At 34.3% G+C, this 17,358-nt stretch overlaps 1 protein-coding gene across 2 annotated transcripts; it reads left to right on the top strand.

Annotated features, from left to right (window-relative positions):
• The first annotated feature begins 128 nt into the window (after positions 1-128).
• Positions 129-15,988, top strand: LOC110733927 (AMP deaminase-like). 2 transcript variants are annotated; one of them, XM_021913999.1, is made up of 20 exons: positions 129-740; positions 3,901-4,073; positions 4,347-4,548; positions 5,930-6,108; positions 6,201-6,252; positions 6,378-6,505; positions 6,606-6,785; positions 6,946-7,013; positions 7,147-7,289; positions 8,616-8,677; positions 10,085-10,198; positions 10,308-10,448; positions 13,330-13,482; positions 13,996-14,049; positions 14,304-14,414; positions 14,514-14,687; positions 14,760-14,840; positions 15,075-15,173; positions 15,275-15,354; positions 15,486-15,988. In XM_021913999.1, exons 1-19 carry the CDS (start codon positions 383-385, stop codon positions 15,341-15,343), a joined length of 2,541 nt encoding a protein of 846 aa, XP_021769691.1. In that variant the 5' UTR covers positions 129-382; the 3' UTR covers positions 15,344-15,354; positions 15,486-15,988. The 2 variants fall into 2 exon arrangements, with proteins under 2 accessions (XP_021769691.1, XP_021769690.1); XM_021913998.1 differs by having other exon boundaries at positions 15,275-15,988.
• The last annotated feature ends 1,370 nt before the right edge of the window (positions 15,989-17,358 follow it).

The following is a 17,358-nucleotide window of genomic DNA, read 5'->3' as shown; positions in this document are numbered from 1 at the left end:
ATATAATTATTGATATATGCTTTCCCAAGTCCTAATAATATCCTACACATTTGATAAACACACAAACAAGTGACACACACAAAGAAATTTGTCCCTTTTAAAACACAAAAAAATGCGAAAAACATACTTTAAGAGGTTAGAGAGAGAAAGTGGATAGAGAGAGAAAGGCAACAGCATTAAAGAGTTGTCACTCTCTTTTGTACCCACTCCTATATATACCCCAAATACTGCGTCATTTCCATCTGATTAACCAGTAAACGACACATTTCCTGCACTTTCTCTCTCCTCCAACCCTCACTGCCGCCATTGTTGAACTAAGTAGGGTTTCACCAAGCTTTTTCTACACCAAATTCACAATCAAAAAGCTGTAATCACTTTAGAAATGGATAATTATACGCTTCACTTGGCGATGGCGGCGTTGGTTGGAGCGTCGTTTGTGGCGGTTTCTGCGTACTACATGCACCGGAAGACGCTTTCGCAGTTGCTGGAGTTTGCCAAGACTATGGAGAGAGATAAGGAGGGAGAAGAAGCAGAGGAGGAAGAGGAGGTTGGGCGCCACCTTTCGCCTCGCCATTACCGTCGTCGTCGGAGAATCGGAGCTTATCGCCGTGCTTCGGCGTCTTTGCCGGATGTTACTGCAATTTCTGGCGGTGAGATTGATGGTTCCGATAAGCGTAATAGTGTTCTTCCTGTTGAAGGTATTCCTGCTGGTTTGCCTCGGCTTCGTAGCCTCTCCGAAGGTATATTTTCTCTCTCTTCTCCTTTTGTTTGGTTGAAATTTTGGTAATTATCAGTAATGTTGTAGTAGTATGGTGTGAATTTAACGGATTTTTGCTGGAAATAGCTTTATATGTGCTTGATTACATGCAAATTTAATTTTAATGGATATAAATAGGGATTGCTAATTGTTTAATTTTGTGTATAAAAAAGTCTAAATTATTTTCATTTCTCCTTATTCCACATGTTTTATGAGATTAATTTGAAGGGAAAATTAGTATTTAAGCGAAATGGATGATGAATTTGATCAATTTTTGAAAAATTAATTTCATGCAATGCATAAAGAATAGTTTTCATGCAATTTGAGTGAGTGCTGTTTCGTGCAAATTGAATGAAGCCATGTACTTATTTTGCTTTAGAAAACCTTGCAACTAAAGTGAGAAAAAAATTTAGGATGTGAATCTTTTGGATAAGTATGACAGTAATCAATGGTGTTGATTGAATTTGATGTTGAAGTTGTCTAATGAATTGAATTAATGGTATCAATGAAAGAGAGAAAAGTGAAGGGGAAGGGAAGAGGGGTAGTTTGGGTTTTCTGCAGGGTTGAATAAAGATGGACTGAGTTTAGATTCAGTTGGACCCATTCCAATGTCTAGTTTGTGAATGTTAAAATTATAGGTCATTGTTGTTTTAGGAAATTGGGACGACTTCTTTTTGGGACTTTTTTTTAAAAAAAATAAAAATTATTGATATCTTTTTATTGTAAAGGATGCAATTGTGATTACTGTTGTCCAAATCATCTTGATGTATTGATTATTGAAGCCTTGAAGGGTTTAAGCTGTTATGCTTTGGCCTTTTATTTAGAAGAAAGAAGTTTTACCTTTGCTTTGACTATGTTGAGAGTTGATGCATCCACTTTTGTTTAGTGATTAGCAACATGGTAATTTTTAAATAACTTAAGCCTACATTACTCCACATGGAACCTCTGCATGCTTTAATTTTTCCAAATCTGTATTTTCAGGGTACCTTGAACAAATATGGGATAATTTTTTTTTTTTTTTTTTTTTTTTTTTTTTTTTTTTTTGCAGATAATAGCATTTTTAATGTTTGCTGGTGGTGTAGTGTGTAAGGTTTAGCTGCCATTTGGTTGTCAAGCACCTATTAGATTCTATTATGTACTTCCGTATTGATGTTAGGATGCTTATAATATTCAGAAAGTGAAAATGAGGACCTTTTTTTTTTTAATTTATTATTTTTTTTTTTAAGAATTGATGGGTAAGGAACTATGGATTGAGTTGGAATGTCTAGAGTCATTCTTGTTAGGAAGCTGTATTTGAAATGGTGCTGCAGGATTATGCCCTTTGTTTGTTTCATGCATTGTAATGTATCATGTGTCCATGTTTCTTGAATTATGTTGGACTTTGGCACTATAAATACACAATTCATTTTTTTAGTAGATATATATTACTACAATACTACCTCCATTTTCCAGGACTCAATTGTATTTAATAAATCCCTTATTCTCTGCCTCACTCATCTTTAAAGTAAATTTACACACATGAATAATCCTTATTTCCACTTTTCCATGGTTTTCATAGCTACATCAAATGGTTTGTAACTAAGGAGTATTAATCTTTTGTGTTATTTTATTAATTGTGATTTGCATTTCCATGTGTTTAAGATCGAATTGATATGATTTTGGGATGTAACAGGTAGTTTCTACTTTCCATCTGTTTGCTTGAATTTATTTTTCTTTTTCACTTTATTGCCATTTAAGGCTCTATTTTGTTTACCTTATTTTCACTTATTTTAGGTCTTATAAGTTCACATAAGATAAAATAAAGGTAAATAGTTTAAATAGCGCTTTTTCTGTTTGCAACACACTTTTTCATGGTGATTAACAAAAGTTATTCTCACATGATTTAACACACTTAAAATGGGGTTGAGAAATTGTGAGGAGTATAATTAAGTGGGTCATGAGCTTTATATAAGGGTCAATAGTACACCTTTTAACAAAAAAAACTTTCCAATTATAGTTTGTTACAAGTATTATGACATTTTCATTTTAGGAAAGTGTTGCAAGTATTTGAAAACAAAGGAAGTATATTTTAAGGGTCAAAAAGTTCAGATCATATAAGATAAGGTTTGATAAGTTCAGATAATATAAGTTCTATTAAGTTCTAATAACATCTTATATTAGGTCTACTAAGTTCCAATATGGGAATACAATACTAGATTAGATAATATAAGATAAGGGCCGAGAAGTTAAGATAAGGGCTAGATAAGATAGGTACCATTCAAGTAAAGAGAACACTACCTAAGTTTCCTATTTAATCTTTGTATTTGTTAGGTAAAGATTTTCTTATACTTTAAAGATAATTACTTCCTCCGTTTCTTTTTAGTTGACACGTTTGTCATTACACAAATTCAATCATTAATATCTTTAATTACCGATAAGCAAAAATTATAAAAAGTTGTTATTTTGAAAATATACATTGTGACGAATCTAACAAGATCTCACTTGACTATATTTTTCTTCATATATAAATCACAAAACATGGTCAAAGGGAAGTGTGTGAATAGTGCTAAAGTCAAAACGTGTCAACTAATAAAAAACGGAGGTAATATGTAATAAGATTTAGAAAGTTATGTTTTGGTGTGATTGGACATGAGTTGAGAGTTGGGGTTTTAAAGAACTCTAATTAAACATAACTGATGTTTGAATATATATTGAGTGAGATGCTTTGGTTAAGTTTATTTTACAATGATTTTAATTGGTTTTCATGATGATTGAAATTTATTGTGCTTTCCTTCTTATATATTGTTACAACTTTTTTTTTTTTTTTTTTATTTTTTATTTTATTGATTTAAGACTATTTTTCATTTTTCTTGCTTGATTGGTGTGTGACTAATGGTTGTCTTTTGAGTGGGGATGTTCGTACTTGACTTGGCATAATGAGAGGAGAGTATTCGGGGCTGGCTTGACTCTCATTCATCCTACATTAAATTAATTAAATAGATTTTTCAGTCCCACTTCCCTAGGATACTGCCTAGAACTTATTTGTGCCAGTTCTGTTCTCTTGTTATATGTGCTTTATTTTTTGGCCTTATAGTTATTTATGATCTACACATTATAAGGGAGATATATATGTGTGGTTATTTATGTGACCATTTTTTTTACAGGAAAAGCTACCAGTCTTACGAGTTCAGCTAGTAGATCTTACATGATGAGACCTACGTCTCCAAAGTCCCCTGTTGCCAGTGCCTTTGAAAGTGTAGAAGGATCTGATGATGAAGATACCTTCACAGATAGTTCTAAATTGGATCCTACCTATCTGCATACTAATGGAAATGCGGTAAGCTAATGCCATTTGCTGTATTAGTTATGTCATCCCTATTTGTTTCTTCTTGGTTTATCACGTTGCAATTGTATGCGCTATGGAAACTGGAGTGAGCAGTGACTTGTTTTTGGTTTCTTCTACTTATGCTTTCTCACTTGGCTGCTCTCTCTTTTCCTTTCATTCTCTGGTCCTTATGAATTCCAAAATATGAAAATAGATAAAAAAAAAATGACTAAAGATCATGAAGAAAAGGTGGCTATTGTATCTAAATTCAAACATCTTGAGCAGGGCCCAGAAATGAAAAGTCAATATCAAGACCCAGGGAATAATAATAATGAAGATCAAGTTCCTTTAACTTCTCCAAACATGATTCGCTCTCATAGCATATCTGGTGACTTGCATGGTGTTCAGCCTGATCCCATAGCCGCTGACATTCTAAGGAAGGAACCAGAGCAAGAAACATTTGTCCGGCTTAAAATATCACCTAGCGGTACATTCCTACTCCCCATTTACCTTAACTGGAACTTTATTTTGTGTGCTTGTGCTCCTTTTAAAAAATTTCCATGTTTGGGGGACATAACAGAAGCATTGAGGGTTGCTGTAACTTCTTTATTCCCATTCATTAGAATTACTTTGGCTTGTTGGAAAGGTTGAGGAGGGAACTCTTCATTTAGCCCTGTTTTCACTGAATTTAAATTATTTTTCCTAAACTCAAATTATTTTTAATGTACTGAAATTAATTTATATTTGCTGTTGAACTTCAATTATAGCGAACTTTATATTTTTACTAACTTTAATTATTTTTTACCGACTAAATAATTTTTTCTTAAGATGACGGGAATAGGGCCTTACTAATTTAAACTTATTTTTTACCTCTTCACTATTATATACTTCCTTTGTTTTCTTTTATTTGCAACACATCTTTATGACACGTGCTTTGAGGAATAGAATAAGTAATGTAAATAGACAAATTAATCAAAATAATATATACATGTAATACCTAACCCATCTCTTATCTTGGTTTTAAAATTATGTTGATAAAACGATTATTTACCTACTCTAATTAACTCCTAAAAAAGCGTGTCCAAAGTCTGTGTTGCAAATGAATGAAAACAGTGGAAGTATATTCTTTATGTTACTGATTTTTGCTTAACTTAGCTTTTTTCTTTTTTTGGCTAAACCTAGCTTATTTTTGCTCAACTTCAATATTGTTACTGAACATGATGTATGTAAGATGAAGAGAACATCGCCTGACCTGGTATATTCAGCTATCCTTATCAGTACTAAGTCTAAACCAAAGCATAATTCTCAAAGATAATTAATATTTTACTGTAGAACTAGAGATAAATTTACAAGCGCACAATTATTTTCAGTTTACCCTAGGCAAGTACAAAATTTGCTGCTACTAGAAATCCTAGTCTCTTGGATTATGTGTGAGACACACCAATAGTCCATTGTTCAATTACAACATAATATTATGAATGCCAGGCTCTGCATGTTCTGCAAAGCCTTCTGTATTTATGAATCCATAAACCAGAATAAGCACCTGGGAAAACTCCATATTCCTTTGGCTGGCAAATCTAATTGGGATTTGAGGCTTAAATCTATGTTCCTTTTGCCCTTAACATTATCTATGTAGCATTAATCTCAAAGAATTCTTTGCCCACAGTTAGTCTCCATCTCCAATAGAATATCAGAAGAGGCAATATGATTTATAAAAGGAATAGGATTTATATAGCAATTTACCTATGCTGTGGTTAGCTGTTGGGGACGTATTTTTTGCTGCAAACCAGGTTCTTCAAGCTCTGGTACCCATGTGTTGACTTTATCACAAGTCCTGAATTCAATTTTGTTACTCTTATTTCTGTCAGAGACACCAACACCGGATGAAATAGAATCTTATTTGGTTCTCCAAGAATGCCTTGAGCTACGAGATAGTTATGTGTTCAGAGAAACAGTTGCTCCATGGAAGAAGGAAATCATTACTGATCCCAGTACACCAAAGCCGAATCCAAATCCTTTTTATTTTTCTCCTGAGAGAAAAAGTGACGTGAGTTCTTATTCACATTCACATCCCAAAATTCTATAGAGTTTCTCTTTCTTCGTTGTTGCTCCATTAACATATAACATTTGTTCTTATAGCACTTTTTCCAAATGGAGGATGGAGTTGTCCAAGTTTACGCAAGTAAAGATTGTAAGTATCGTTTTATTGGCTTCATACAATGTATTTTTTTGCTCTTAGGGAACCACGTCTTATCAAGTTTGGCAGATATATGTTTTCTTACCATAGTTCTTCTATTTGATTTTTCTGCTGCATAGCCAAAGAGAAGCTGTTCCCTGTTGCTGACGCAACAACATTTTTCACTGATCTGCATCACATTCTTCGAGTTATAGCAGCTGGAAATATTCGAACCTTGTGTCACCATCGACTGAATCTATTGGAACAAGTAGCTGTTCTATCATTGTCTATGTATATATGAATATATGATTTACATTGTCCCTTAAATTTATGGTATTTGATATGTTTCATATTGGGCTTCCATCCAGAAATTCAATCTTCATTTGATGCTTAATGCGGATAGGGAGTTTCTAGCCCAGAAGAGTGCACCACATCGTGACTTCTATAATGTTAGGAAAGTTGATACACATGTTCATCATTCTGCATGCATGAATCAGAAGCATCTTTTGAGGTTTATAAAGTCAAAGCTGAGGAAAGAGCCTGATGAGGTAATGCTTCAATATGTGTAACTTTATTAATATCAATTTTTTACTATTAAATTGTCTTTCAGCTGGATTGTACTTGTTGAATTTTTATATCGGCTCACCCATCTTATGTATTCATGCCTTCATTCATTTTCTCACTGTTTTGCTTATGTGCCTATTTTAGGTTGTTATATTTCGTGATGGGACCTATTTGACTTTGAAAGAGGTTTTTCAGAGCTTGGATTTGACTGGGTAAGGAAGTGATTTTATATGCTACCTTTTAAAATTGACTTTTATGTCAAGCTTTATATATTTTGTTACTTGATGTTAAAACATTAAAGTTACTAGCATTCAGCAGTACTGTTTAATTCATTTGGATGCACAGATATGACCTGAACGTTGATCTTTTGGATGTTCATGCTGACAAGAGCACCTTCCATCGTTTTGACAAGTTTAATCTCAAGTACAATCCTTGTGGTCAAAGTAGACTAAGGGAGATTTTCCTCAAACAGGATAATCTCATCCAAGGTTGGTTAAGATTTATAGTTCTGAGCAAGTCAAAGGGTATGAATTTCTGTGTGTTTGTGCTTTATGTTTTTGACTGTACAGTGGTCATTTGTGGGGTTTATTTTATTATCAGCAATATGCTAGATTGCTAGCATGTGTGAATATATGAAAAATGAGTGAATCTGTTATAGGCTGAGTTTTGTACTAAGCAACTGGTATATTTTATTATCAGCAATATGCTAGATTGTTAGCATGTGTGAATATATGAAAAATGAGTGAATCTGTTATAGACTGAGTTTTGTACTAAGCAACTGTAATTAATTGAACAGAAAATAGATTGAAAGCTTGATGATTGATTAGTTGAAGCAGAAGGTTTCCAGGAATAAGTTGATAACTTGAGGTTATCACTCTTAAAAGTGTAACTTTAGGCTACAACAACAACAACAACAAAGCCTTATTTTCAAAATGATTTGGGGTCAGTTAACATGAATCGTCATAAGGAACCGTACAATATATAAATGGACATAACAAGATATTCAGTTGAAAGAGTTTTAAAAAATGCTGAGTAAAATGAGAAAAAAAGAGCATCCAAGAAAAATAAAAGGAGTTTTAATAGAGAACAAAAATAAAATTCAAGAAAGTTTTAAAGAGGTGGTTATAACGTTTAGAATAAAAAACATAAACGTTTAGGCTACTAATCTCAATACAAAATGTCACTCCCAAATCATCGCATAATCTTTACAACTATTCTACTGCTCTTTATATAATCAAGCCATACAACAAAAGGTAACCTAACATTAATTGATGTTTGTCTTCTTCTGCACTTTAACACATCACAAATCAGGCCCATGTTTTGACTCCCTTAGTGTTTCCTTAATGACCCTACTTCATGTGCTGAAGTGTCCTCTGCCAACTGCTGTGGTTGATTCTTGTCCCCCCTTCTACTTTTCTTCCTTGTGTACGTCAATGGTGGATCTGTTGAGGTAGATAACGTACCTATGACAGAATCTATGTCAACCGAAGAAGCTAAGGACCAATTTTTGCTTTAGAAATTCCTCCTGCGGTTTCATTGTTCTTGCATCACTGTCATCTTCAGAAGAGTAAGGGTCCACAATTCTCATTTTGTTGCATGAAGTGATAAATTTCTAGAATTTGCAGATTGACCATTGTTAATCATTATATAAACCCACACACACATTTTCATCTTAATGTTTTTTGTGATGATCTGTACTGACTGTACCCTCTTTAACCTCCTCTCTCAATTGTGTGTGTGTGGTGGGGGAAGGGGTGAGAATAAGGCTATCCTCGCTCTTACATATCTATGTTGTCAATATCTTCTTGAAACAGGACGTTTTCTTGGGGAGCTGACCAAGCAAGTTTTCTCTGATCTTGTTGCCAGTAAATACCAGGTCCTAATTCTCCTTCAATATTGTCGTGTTGTGCAAGTCTGTTTCTCTGTATAGCCAAGTATGGCTGTAGGAAGCAATTATTTCATTATACTTTAGAAAGCTTATGAACAAACTGGTTATAGAAGATTGATATTATATATTGTGAAGTGGCTTGTGGTGGAGTTGCAGCACTGTTTAGATTTAGAGTATGTTATTGAGGAGTTAATCTTCATCTTCTATACTGTACACTGCATGGTATCTCTTTATGTAGGGAGGGGAGGGGGGAGCGTTCATGATTTGGAATGTGTTTGGATATGGGATTTTGGAGAGTAGGTGAAGGTGGAGTTTAGGATCAATTATCCTCTTTTTGGATGTTAGATTGTAGAATGGAAGGGAGAGAAATGGTAGGATCCTTTTTTGTACCCTCAAGTTGTCAAAATTCTTCCAAAGATGCACAGATTTGGAGTTCGCTTTGGTAGTAAATTATTACCCAAACAGGCTGTGTTTAAAATTAATGTAAAAATAACTTGCAACTGCCAAAGCTTCTGTAATTCCTCTCATTCTGCTTCATATGTCGTCATTAATGTGCTGAAAAACTATGCTGTATTAGAGCCAATTGACTCTATTGATTCTGTTTCATGTAGGTGGTCTAGAAAAATGCAATGAGATTTGATTGCTTTTAAATGTCATGAAATGCTTGCACCTTGTTTTTCCAAGTAACTAGTAATATGCTGTAAACTTGTGATTGGCTTTTTTTTGTTTGTTTTTATTTATTATTGTTTACCCTTCCATATCTTGGTGCCTGACATGAAGTTTTCTCTTGAAAGGAGCCCAACTTGCAGTCTCAAAGGCTATTGTAATTGTTTAGTTAGGAACCTGGGATAGTGACACCATGTATAATCTGCCTTTGATTAGCAACATTACAAGTGTAGACTAGCTCTGGATTTTGTGATGATGCTTGTTATCTGTTAAGTTTATTAGCAGATAGAAAGCCTAAACTGGGGCCTTGAAACAATTATTTACCCCTAAATAGAAATTTCTAATAGGTCCTCCTGTAAGATAAATTCGCATAAGCTCATATTCTGTATAAGATAAGTTCGGGAAAATTATGTTCACACTGCTTTATATAAGAAGTTTAGGAAAGTAAGGGCTAGCGAAGTCCAATTTACAACTAAAATTATTTCAAATGTTAAGATGAGTGAAATCGGGTGAATAGAACGCACCCTTAATACGAAGGCTATATATGCCTCCACTTATAAGCAATGCTTTGTGCATAACTATTACCGTAACCATTTTCTTGATGATGTGAATTGGCCAATTGGGTGGTACCGTGGTACTATTATTGACTTAGATAAAATCGTCAATTAATATTTTTTTGTGTTCTTGTGTTTTCTTATGATGCATGATAAATCGCATTTGTTTCTACAGATGGCTGAATACAGAGTATCTATTTATGGCAGAAAACAAAGTGAATGGGATCAATTGGCCAGTTGGGTTGTTAATAATGATTTGTACAGTGAGAATGTTGTTTGGTTGATTCAGGTATGCAAATTTTAAATTCCTGTGAAAGGATTCTTGTCTATTGGCTTGTCTTGTTATCAACTTCATTCTTTGGTAGTATTTTCTATGTGGATCGTTCATTTCTTTGCAGATTCCAAGATTGTACAATGTATACAAGGATATGGGGATTGTAACATCATTTCAGAACATGCTTGACAACATCTTCCTTCCTTTGTTTGAGGTTACAGTTGATCCAAATTCACATCCTCATTTGCACCTATTCTTGAAGCAGGTAAGTAATGTCAATCATCATCATTGAATCGGTCTACCTCTGTAATAAGTGAATATTGAATTGTTTTGCTTTTACTTTTGCCTGTGTTATCAGGAAACTTAAAAGACTATATATGTTCTACAGAATATATCATTGAAAGTTCCTTGAATAGATTTGGAAATTATTTTTTATACAATTTAGTGTCAATTTGATCATAACAATCATGAAAGGGAGGATGAAAGAGGAGTTAAAGTCTACGGAGTCTATGTTGTACCCAGGTCCAGGTACACCTAGCTCTCGGTGTACTCAAGGGTGCTTTTTTGTACATTCGATCGATTTTGTTCATTTAAATTCTGTAAATGAGCATTAAATAGTGAATTGAGGAGAAATATTCCTTGGGAGCATCTAGCTCTAGGTGTACCAAGGTCTGAGGTGGATCTGTGGATGTTCTCTTTCTTCCCTCCTTTTCCCCAAAAAATAAGGAATAAAATACAAAATTATTATGGAGACCTTCCACATTGGGTACTTCATAGGGCTGTGTTGTAATTGCAATAACTTTAATTGTTGGGAAATTCTCAATGGTACTCATTAGTGTTTTTTTTTTTTTTTTTTTTTTTTTTTTTTCAATGGTAAACACTAAAATATCAAATTATCTTTGGTATCTATAATTTGTAAAACTAATTAAATGGTAACATTAGTTAAGCATTTCAAAGAAATATTAACCATGGTTAATGTTTTAAAAGGGAGGGAAAAGAGAAATGCCTAAAATACCCCTTTTTTTAACAAAAACCCACCACCCCTGCCCGTCCAACCCAATTCCCCTGCTTCCAGCCGATGCTGGTCGCGCCCACCAAGATCCCTTCCCTGGCTCCGGCAAGGCTGAACCCCCTCCCCCTTGTCGCCGCCGCTCCTAAACCACCCAATTCCCACCCCCGCAGTCATTTCCTCTCTCTTCTGCGGTGCCGCTAACACCACTAACACCAACACCATCTCATAAACCACCATCTGCCCATAATCTCAAATCTCCTTCCACCAATTTTCGACGCCTTCAGACTTACGCCGTCAATCGTCTCGGCGGCGAAAAAAATCATTTTTAGGGTTTCGGTTAGGGATATCGTGGGTTTTGTGGGGGATCCGAGAGGGAGGAAAGGGAGGCGTCGCGACAGGGGGAGGGAATTGGCACTGGCACCGGGGGAGGGATGTCGGAGGGGCAGGTGGATTGGGTTTGGGCGTTGGGTAGGGTGGAGTACTGGAGTGGGCTGGTGGGTGAAATTTTTTTTTTTCTTTTTAATTGTCAAAAAAAAAATAAAGGAAAATCTGATTTTCAAGTATATATTAGTCATTTTGCCTTTAGTTAACTATGGTTAGGCTTATAATTGTAGATTAATCTCATTAATGTCACCACTGAATTAGTAACATAAATAGTTGATTACCAAAGATAATTTGATTTTTTGATGTTTACCATTGAGAAGAATAAAAAACTTAAGAGCACCTTGAGAATTTTTCATAATTGTTTGTGACACGCTGACATCATTCGTATCTTTGGTGAATTCTACTGTGGTCATATCTTTTACTGTGGTCATGTATTTCTTATCTACCTCTTTTTAGTTTGTAATGACCTTGTATCAGTTCTATTGGTTGTCGGCTTAGTGTTGGAAAATTGGTATGCATCAGCTGATACCTCTGGTTATTGGCTGATAATCACATTGTTGCTCACTTGATTTCCATTTTGCATTTTGTGATTTTATTTTGCCGGACCAGTCTTTCTGTATCCAAAACTTGCTTAAGCTTAATCTTACGCCACATGATTTAGGTTGTCTTTACTCACCTATCTTTGCTTATCTGATCTGAACTTATAATTTTTGATCTGACAATTGCCTAATTTGACTAAACTTTGACCTTTTATGTACGCTAATTTATAAGGGAAAAAATATATCAAGTGAGATGTTATTAGATCTGTAATTTTGTATGAATGTCTATTTTTTTAAATGTGTAATTTTCATAATTTTTTTCATCACGCAATTTAAGATAATTAGCAATAAAAGATTGCAAATAAAATGATAAGGTATGTTTAGAACTTATTTTTTCTGACCTAATCTGAAATAAGTAATAAGGTGCCAAATAAAGTGAACTAAACATAGTATGAAACACCTTTTCTCCTTAAACTTTATGGGCTTCTTGGATATTATAGTGCTTTTGAGAAGAGATGAAAAGTTTTGTTTGTATTTTAACCTATGCAGTGTCTCGAGTTTCAGTTTCTTGTCTTTCACAGTCTGATTCTGATTACTGTACCAACAGAGCTTTTGAACTTTGGTATAGGGGGTTACCCCTGCTGTTATACATGAGGACCATTCATCCAATTATGTGCACTCAAAGTGTATGCCATAATAATAAGTATTTGACCCTGGAACAATCATCTGAAGTGAGCCCGTGCTAGTATTTTTTTGGTTGTCTCAGTATATCAATTAAGGGATGTAAGCTTGTAGGTTCTAGCGAACCAAATAATGGGAACAGATGAGTATATTTACCCATTCACTTACTGAAAATTGAAATTATTGTGTTAAAATCCTGTTCCATCTCATTGTAGTGTTTTCTATATTGGAATGTTCAGATTGGGGGCCCGAGTCCTAAATACTTTGCAATTATTGTACGACTGCAGTATAATGTGCTATTGTTATTAATGTTACAGTAGTCCTTGATGTGTGTGCTTGATTCTTATGAAATGAATGGGATAGTTGTAAGTCTTATTTATTAATGCTACTAATCACATGGAAGGGCCAGGCCAGATATTTCATGTTTGTATCCTACATTGATCAAGTCCTGAAATTTTTGTCTTGCTCTGTGACCTTATCTTAAATATGTTTCTTATGTTGTCGATTTTGATCGTCTTTTTCTCATTCAGGTGGTTGGGCTAGATCTAGTGGATGACGAAACCAAGCCTGAACGACGTCCCACAAAACATATGCCTGCACCAGATCAGTGGACCAACATCTTCAATCCTGCGTTTTCTTACTATGCATATTACTGTTATGCTAACCTCTACACTTTGAACAAGGTATAGCTCTGAAACGTTGTTCACTATAATTAACTCAGTGCATTATCTGCATCAGTCTCCCATCGACCCACCCACCCCACCCCACCCCAAGGTCTCCAGCTATGTGTTTGACCACATCAATCACTTGGTCTGCTTGACAACAAGTCTTTTGGGAGAATGAAGAATATGTTTTTTTTTTTTTGAAATGGTTATTTTATCATATATGTGAAAAGCTTGAAGAATATACAATTTATGATGGTTGAGGGATCAAGATTAAATTACTTTTCAGTCAGTCATCAGTTCCATTCATTTTTATCTTCATACCTGCTGAACTGTACTCTGCAGCTTTAAAGTCGGCACTGTGAAGGTCATCAGTTGCACCTAATGGATCATCTTTTTTCCTGATTCTGCTGGTTTAATTAGTTTTCAATTGAGTTATCTAGTTTCTGGAACAAATCACTTTTTCCATTCTGTGTTATACACTCTTCTTGTCTGTGGTGTATGTAATGGTAACCCTTGTTTTTTTTCTTGTAGCTGCGGGAGTCGAAGGGTATGACGACAATAAAATTCCGTCCTCATGCTGGAGAGGTATATCTAGTTTTATTTTATTTTTTAAGGCTGTACATCCCCTCTTCCCAGCTGGGTCCCAAATATTATAGCAAATGCATCTTATGCATTTAATTAAAATTAATCTATATATAGACTTCTGATTGATTGTTTTTATCTGATCATTTATGCCCTCATGGTTGGAAAAAAGTAGTCTATTCTAGGAGCAATGATGATTTTTTCACTATACAATCAATTTTCCTATATGGTTAACTCTTTCATATTTACTGTTCCAGGCTGGTGACATTGACCATCTGGCTGCAACATTTCTCACTGCTCATAATATTGCACACGGGATCAATTTGAGGAAATCTCCTGTACTTCAGTATCTCTATTATTTAGCACAGGTACTTCAGTATCTCGATTGACAATGGTTACCATTTGCCTGAAGTTTTTTTTTTTTATAATTAAGTCAAGTGAAATATTCTCTGTTTGTTTTCCTGCAGATTGGCCTGGCAATGTCTCCTCTTAGCAACAATTCTTTATTTCTGGACTATCATCGCAACCCTTTCCCTATGTTCTTCTTGCGTGGTCTTAATGTTTCCCTTTCTACGGATGACCCATTACAAATCCATTTAACCAAGGAGCCTTTAGTGGAAGAATACAGTATAGCTGCTTCGGTGAGTGTCCTTGTTTTTTGTACTTGCTGTAGAATTATGCTGTTGTGATCTGAAGTTTATTACTTGCTACAGGTGTGGAAACTGAGTTCTTGTGACTTATGTGAGATTGCCCGCAATTCAGTTCTCCAGTCTGGATTCTCTCATGCTTTGAAGGTATCTCTATCTCTCTTAATGGTAGTTAAGAGTATTGATTTTGTCAGGTCTGAGATATTTCATCTGTTTTGAAGATTCTAATGAGTTCCTAGTCTACTTAATACTGGAAGGACAATTGAAATTGTGTTTAAAATCTTCATGCTTCCACTTGATCATATCAAATTATCAATTAAGTGGTGTTAGTATTGTAGTAGTTGGTTGCTGTAACTTTGCTACTGTTATTGCTTCCCACAGAGGCATTGGATTGGTGAACGCTACTTCAAACGAGGTCCAGATGGAAATGATATCCACAAGACAAATGTGCCTCATATACGAGTTGAGTTCCGCCACATGGTAAGTGTGTTGATTATTGAATGCACAGATCACTCTTGGCTAAATATAGCATTGATATATAATTGCCAATGGTTGCACCTGAGAACATTGACATTGTGCAGATATGGAGAGAGGAGATGCAACAAGTTTTTTTGGGAAAAGCAAATATTCCTCAGGAAGTGGATAAGTGATATACAGATATGTGAGCCATATAATCTTTAATGCTCAACAAATCTGTATACTGCTTCAACTTGGGCACCGAATAATTCCATGTTTTTTCTTTCTTTAAATGGAAATACAGTTTCTCATGCATCAACTCAAAATTTGCTGCAGATGGCAAGTCATACTTCTACTATGACTGCACTAGCCTTCATATTCCCGTGGCTTTTTACAGACTCAATGCTGAAGTTACAAGATGTTTGTATTCATCTATGTTGTGTACACAAAACAAGTATTGCATCTATCGTCATTTGGAAGGATGCAGTAAATTTCCATATTAAAAAGGATAGAATCATAGTGAAGTCTACTTTTTAGGGATAAGGGAGCTTGTTATGTTATGTATAAATAAGTATCAATTATCTAGAGGAGAAAAGTGGAAGATTGTCTACAAATTTTGGCCTTTCTAATGCTGCTAGATGTATGTATGATGGGGGGTTATGGTATTGATTAGAGCATGTATTCATTGTAATCTGTGTATGGAAAACATTGTCGTAAGGTCAATCAGTGAATGCCAGAATTTAATGAAATTCAAACCCAAAATATCCACAATTTGTGCGGACAGCATGTAATACATTGTTGAGCTAATTTTGATAAATAAAATACAGGGAAATTATGCATGGTTTTTAGGTTTTCTACATGGTAAAAACAAAATACCTTGGCTTTTATAAAGTGAAATTGCATATTTTTATCAAGCGCCTTAGTTTTTTTATTTTTTATTTTTATTTTATTTTTTATTTATTTTTTATTACACTAAGTGCCATTATTTAATGATTTTATGACTAACCTATCATTAATTGTGCAATTAGTCAATTACTAACCTACCAAAATAAAAACCTACCAAAATAGTTTGTATTAACTATTAAGAACATTCGGATAATTACATCCTTTGTAGTTTTGGATTACCACATCATTATTCTCAAACTACATCAAGTTCATCTACAACCTCTTTGTCAAAAAAAATAAAGAAAAAAGAACCTACAACCTCACAATGGCAACTTACTGCCTTTGTAAAAAAAATGAAAAAAAAAATCAAGAAAAAAGCACAGACATATTCATTAAGTTTTCTATCAAAGGTCATGGGCTTAATTTTCTTGCCAAAAAAAAAAAAAAAAAAAAAAAAAAAAAAAAAAAAAAAAAACACCTTACCATGAAAGTTTAATCACATTGGCTTGGTGGACTGGTGGTGTCCTTAGATAGATTGATAGTGCCATAAAGTGGGGTTCAAATCTTACTGCAAGTATTATTGACTTATTTGATACAAAAATTCATTAATCATTACTACATATCAAGGAAATGATTACACAAGGCGCGATTACATCTCTTGCCTAGGAGTTTTAGGAGGAAGTATTAATGCCTAACCGTTAGGCATCATTACTATGTCTAACAAATATTATAATAACACTCAACTACATATAAGACAGAGATAGGATCAGAAAAGAACAAAAAGTGAGCAAAAGATTTAAAAATAAAAATCATTAGGATAAATACCACTTAGAGTATATATTGTACCACTGAGTGTTTTATGTATTATTGAAACTCCAGTGATATTATTTAAGCATCCAATGCATGATACTACTCCAAAATCATTAGGTGAATGACATTTTTACCATTGTGAGACATATTATATGTGACTCACAGTTAGTCATTTGGAAATGGCAATGCCTCAAGCTTTAGTAATAGTATAGATATAAATTATCATGCATGCCATGTTATAACTTATGTGACGTCTACTCGTGCTAAGAAAAGGATGACACATGACAATCACAAGATGAAATTGATTTTAGTAAGGTCGACTAATGTAAGAATGAGATAACTTTAAGATGTAGTGTTAATCAATAACATAATATTAAAACAGACATCAGGAATGACATATGTCCATTTCCTGGTGCTATTTTTTCCCTCCAAAATCACTTTTTTTTCCTCTTCGTCAAATCTTCTTCAAATTATACCATATATTTTTTGCGTAAAATATTCTATTCGTCAAATC

The sequence above is a fragment of the Chenopodium quinoa genome, unplaced genomic scaffold (genome assembly GCF_001683475.1).
Source record: "Chenopodium quinoa cultivar QQ74 unplaced genomic scaffold, ASM168347v1, whole genome shotgun sequence".
Taxonomy (NCBI): domain Eukaryota; kingdom Viridiplantae; phylum Streptophyta; class Magnoliopsida; order Caryophyllales; family Amaranthaceae; genus Chenopodium; species Chenopodium quinoa.
This window is presented reverse-complemented; position numbering and strand designations above follow the sequence as displayed.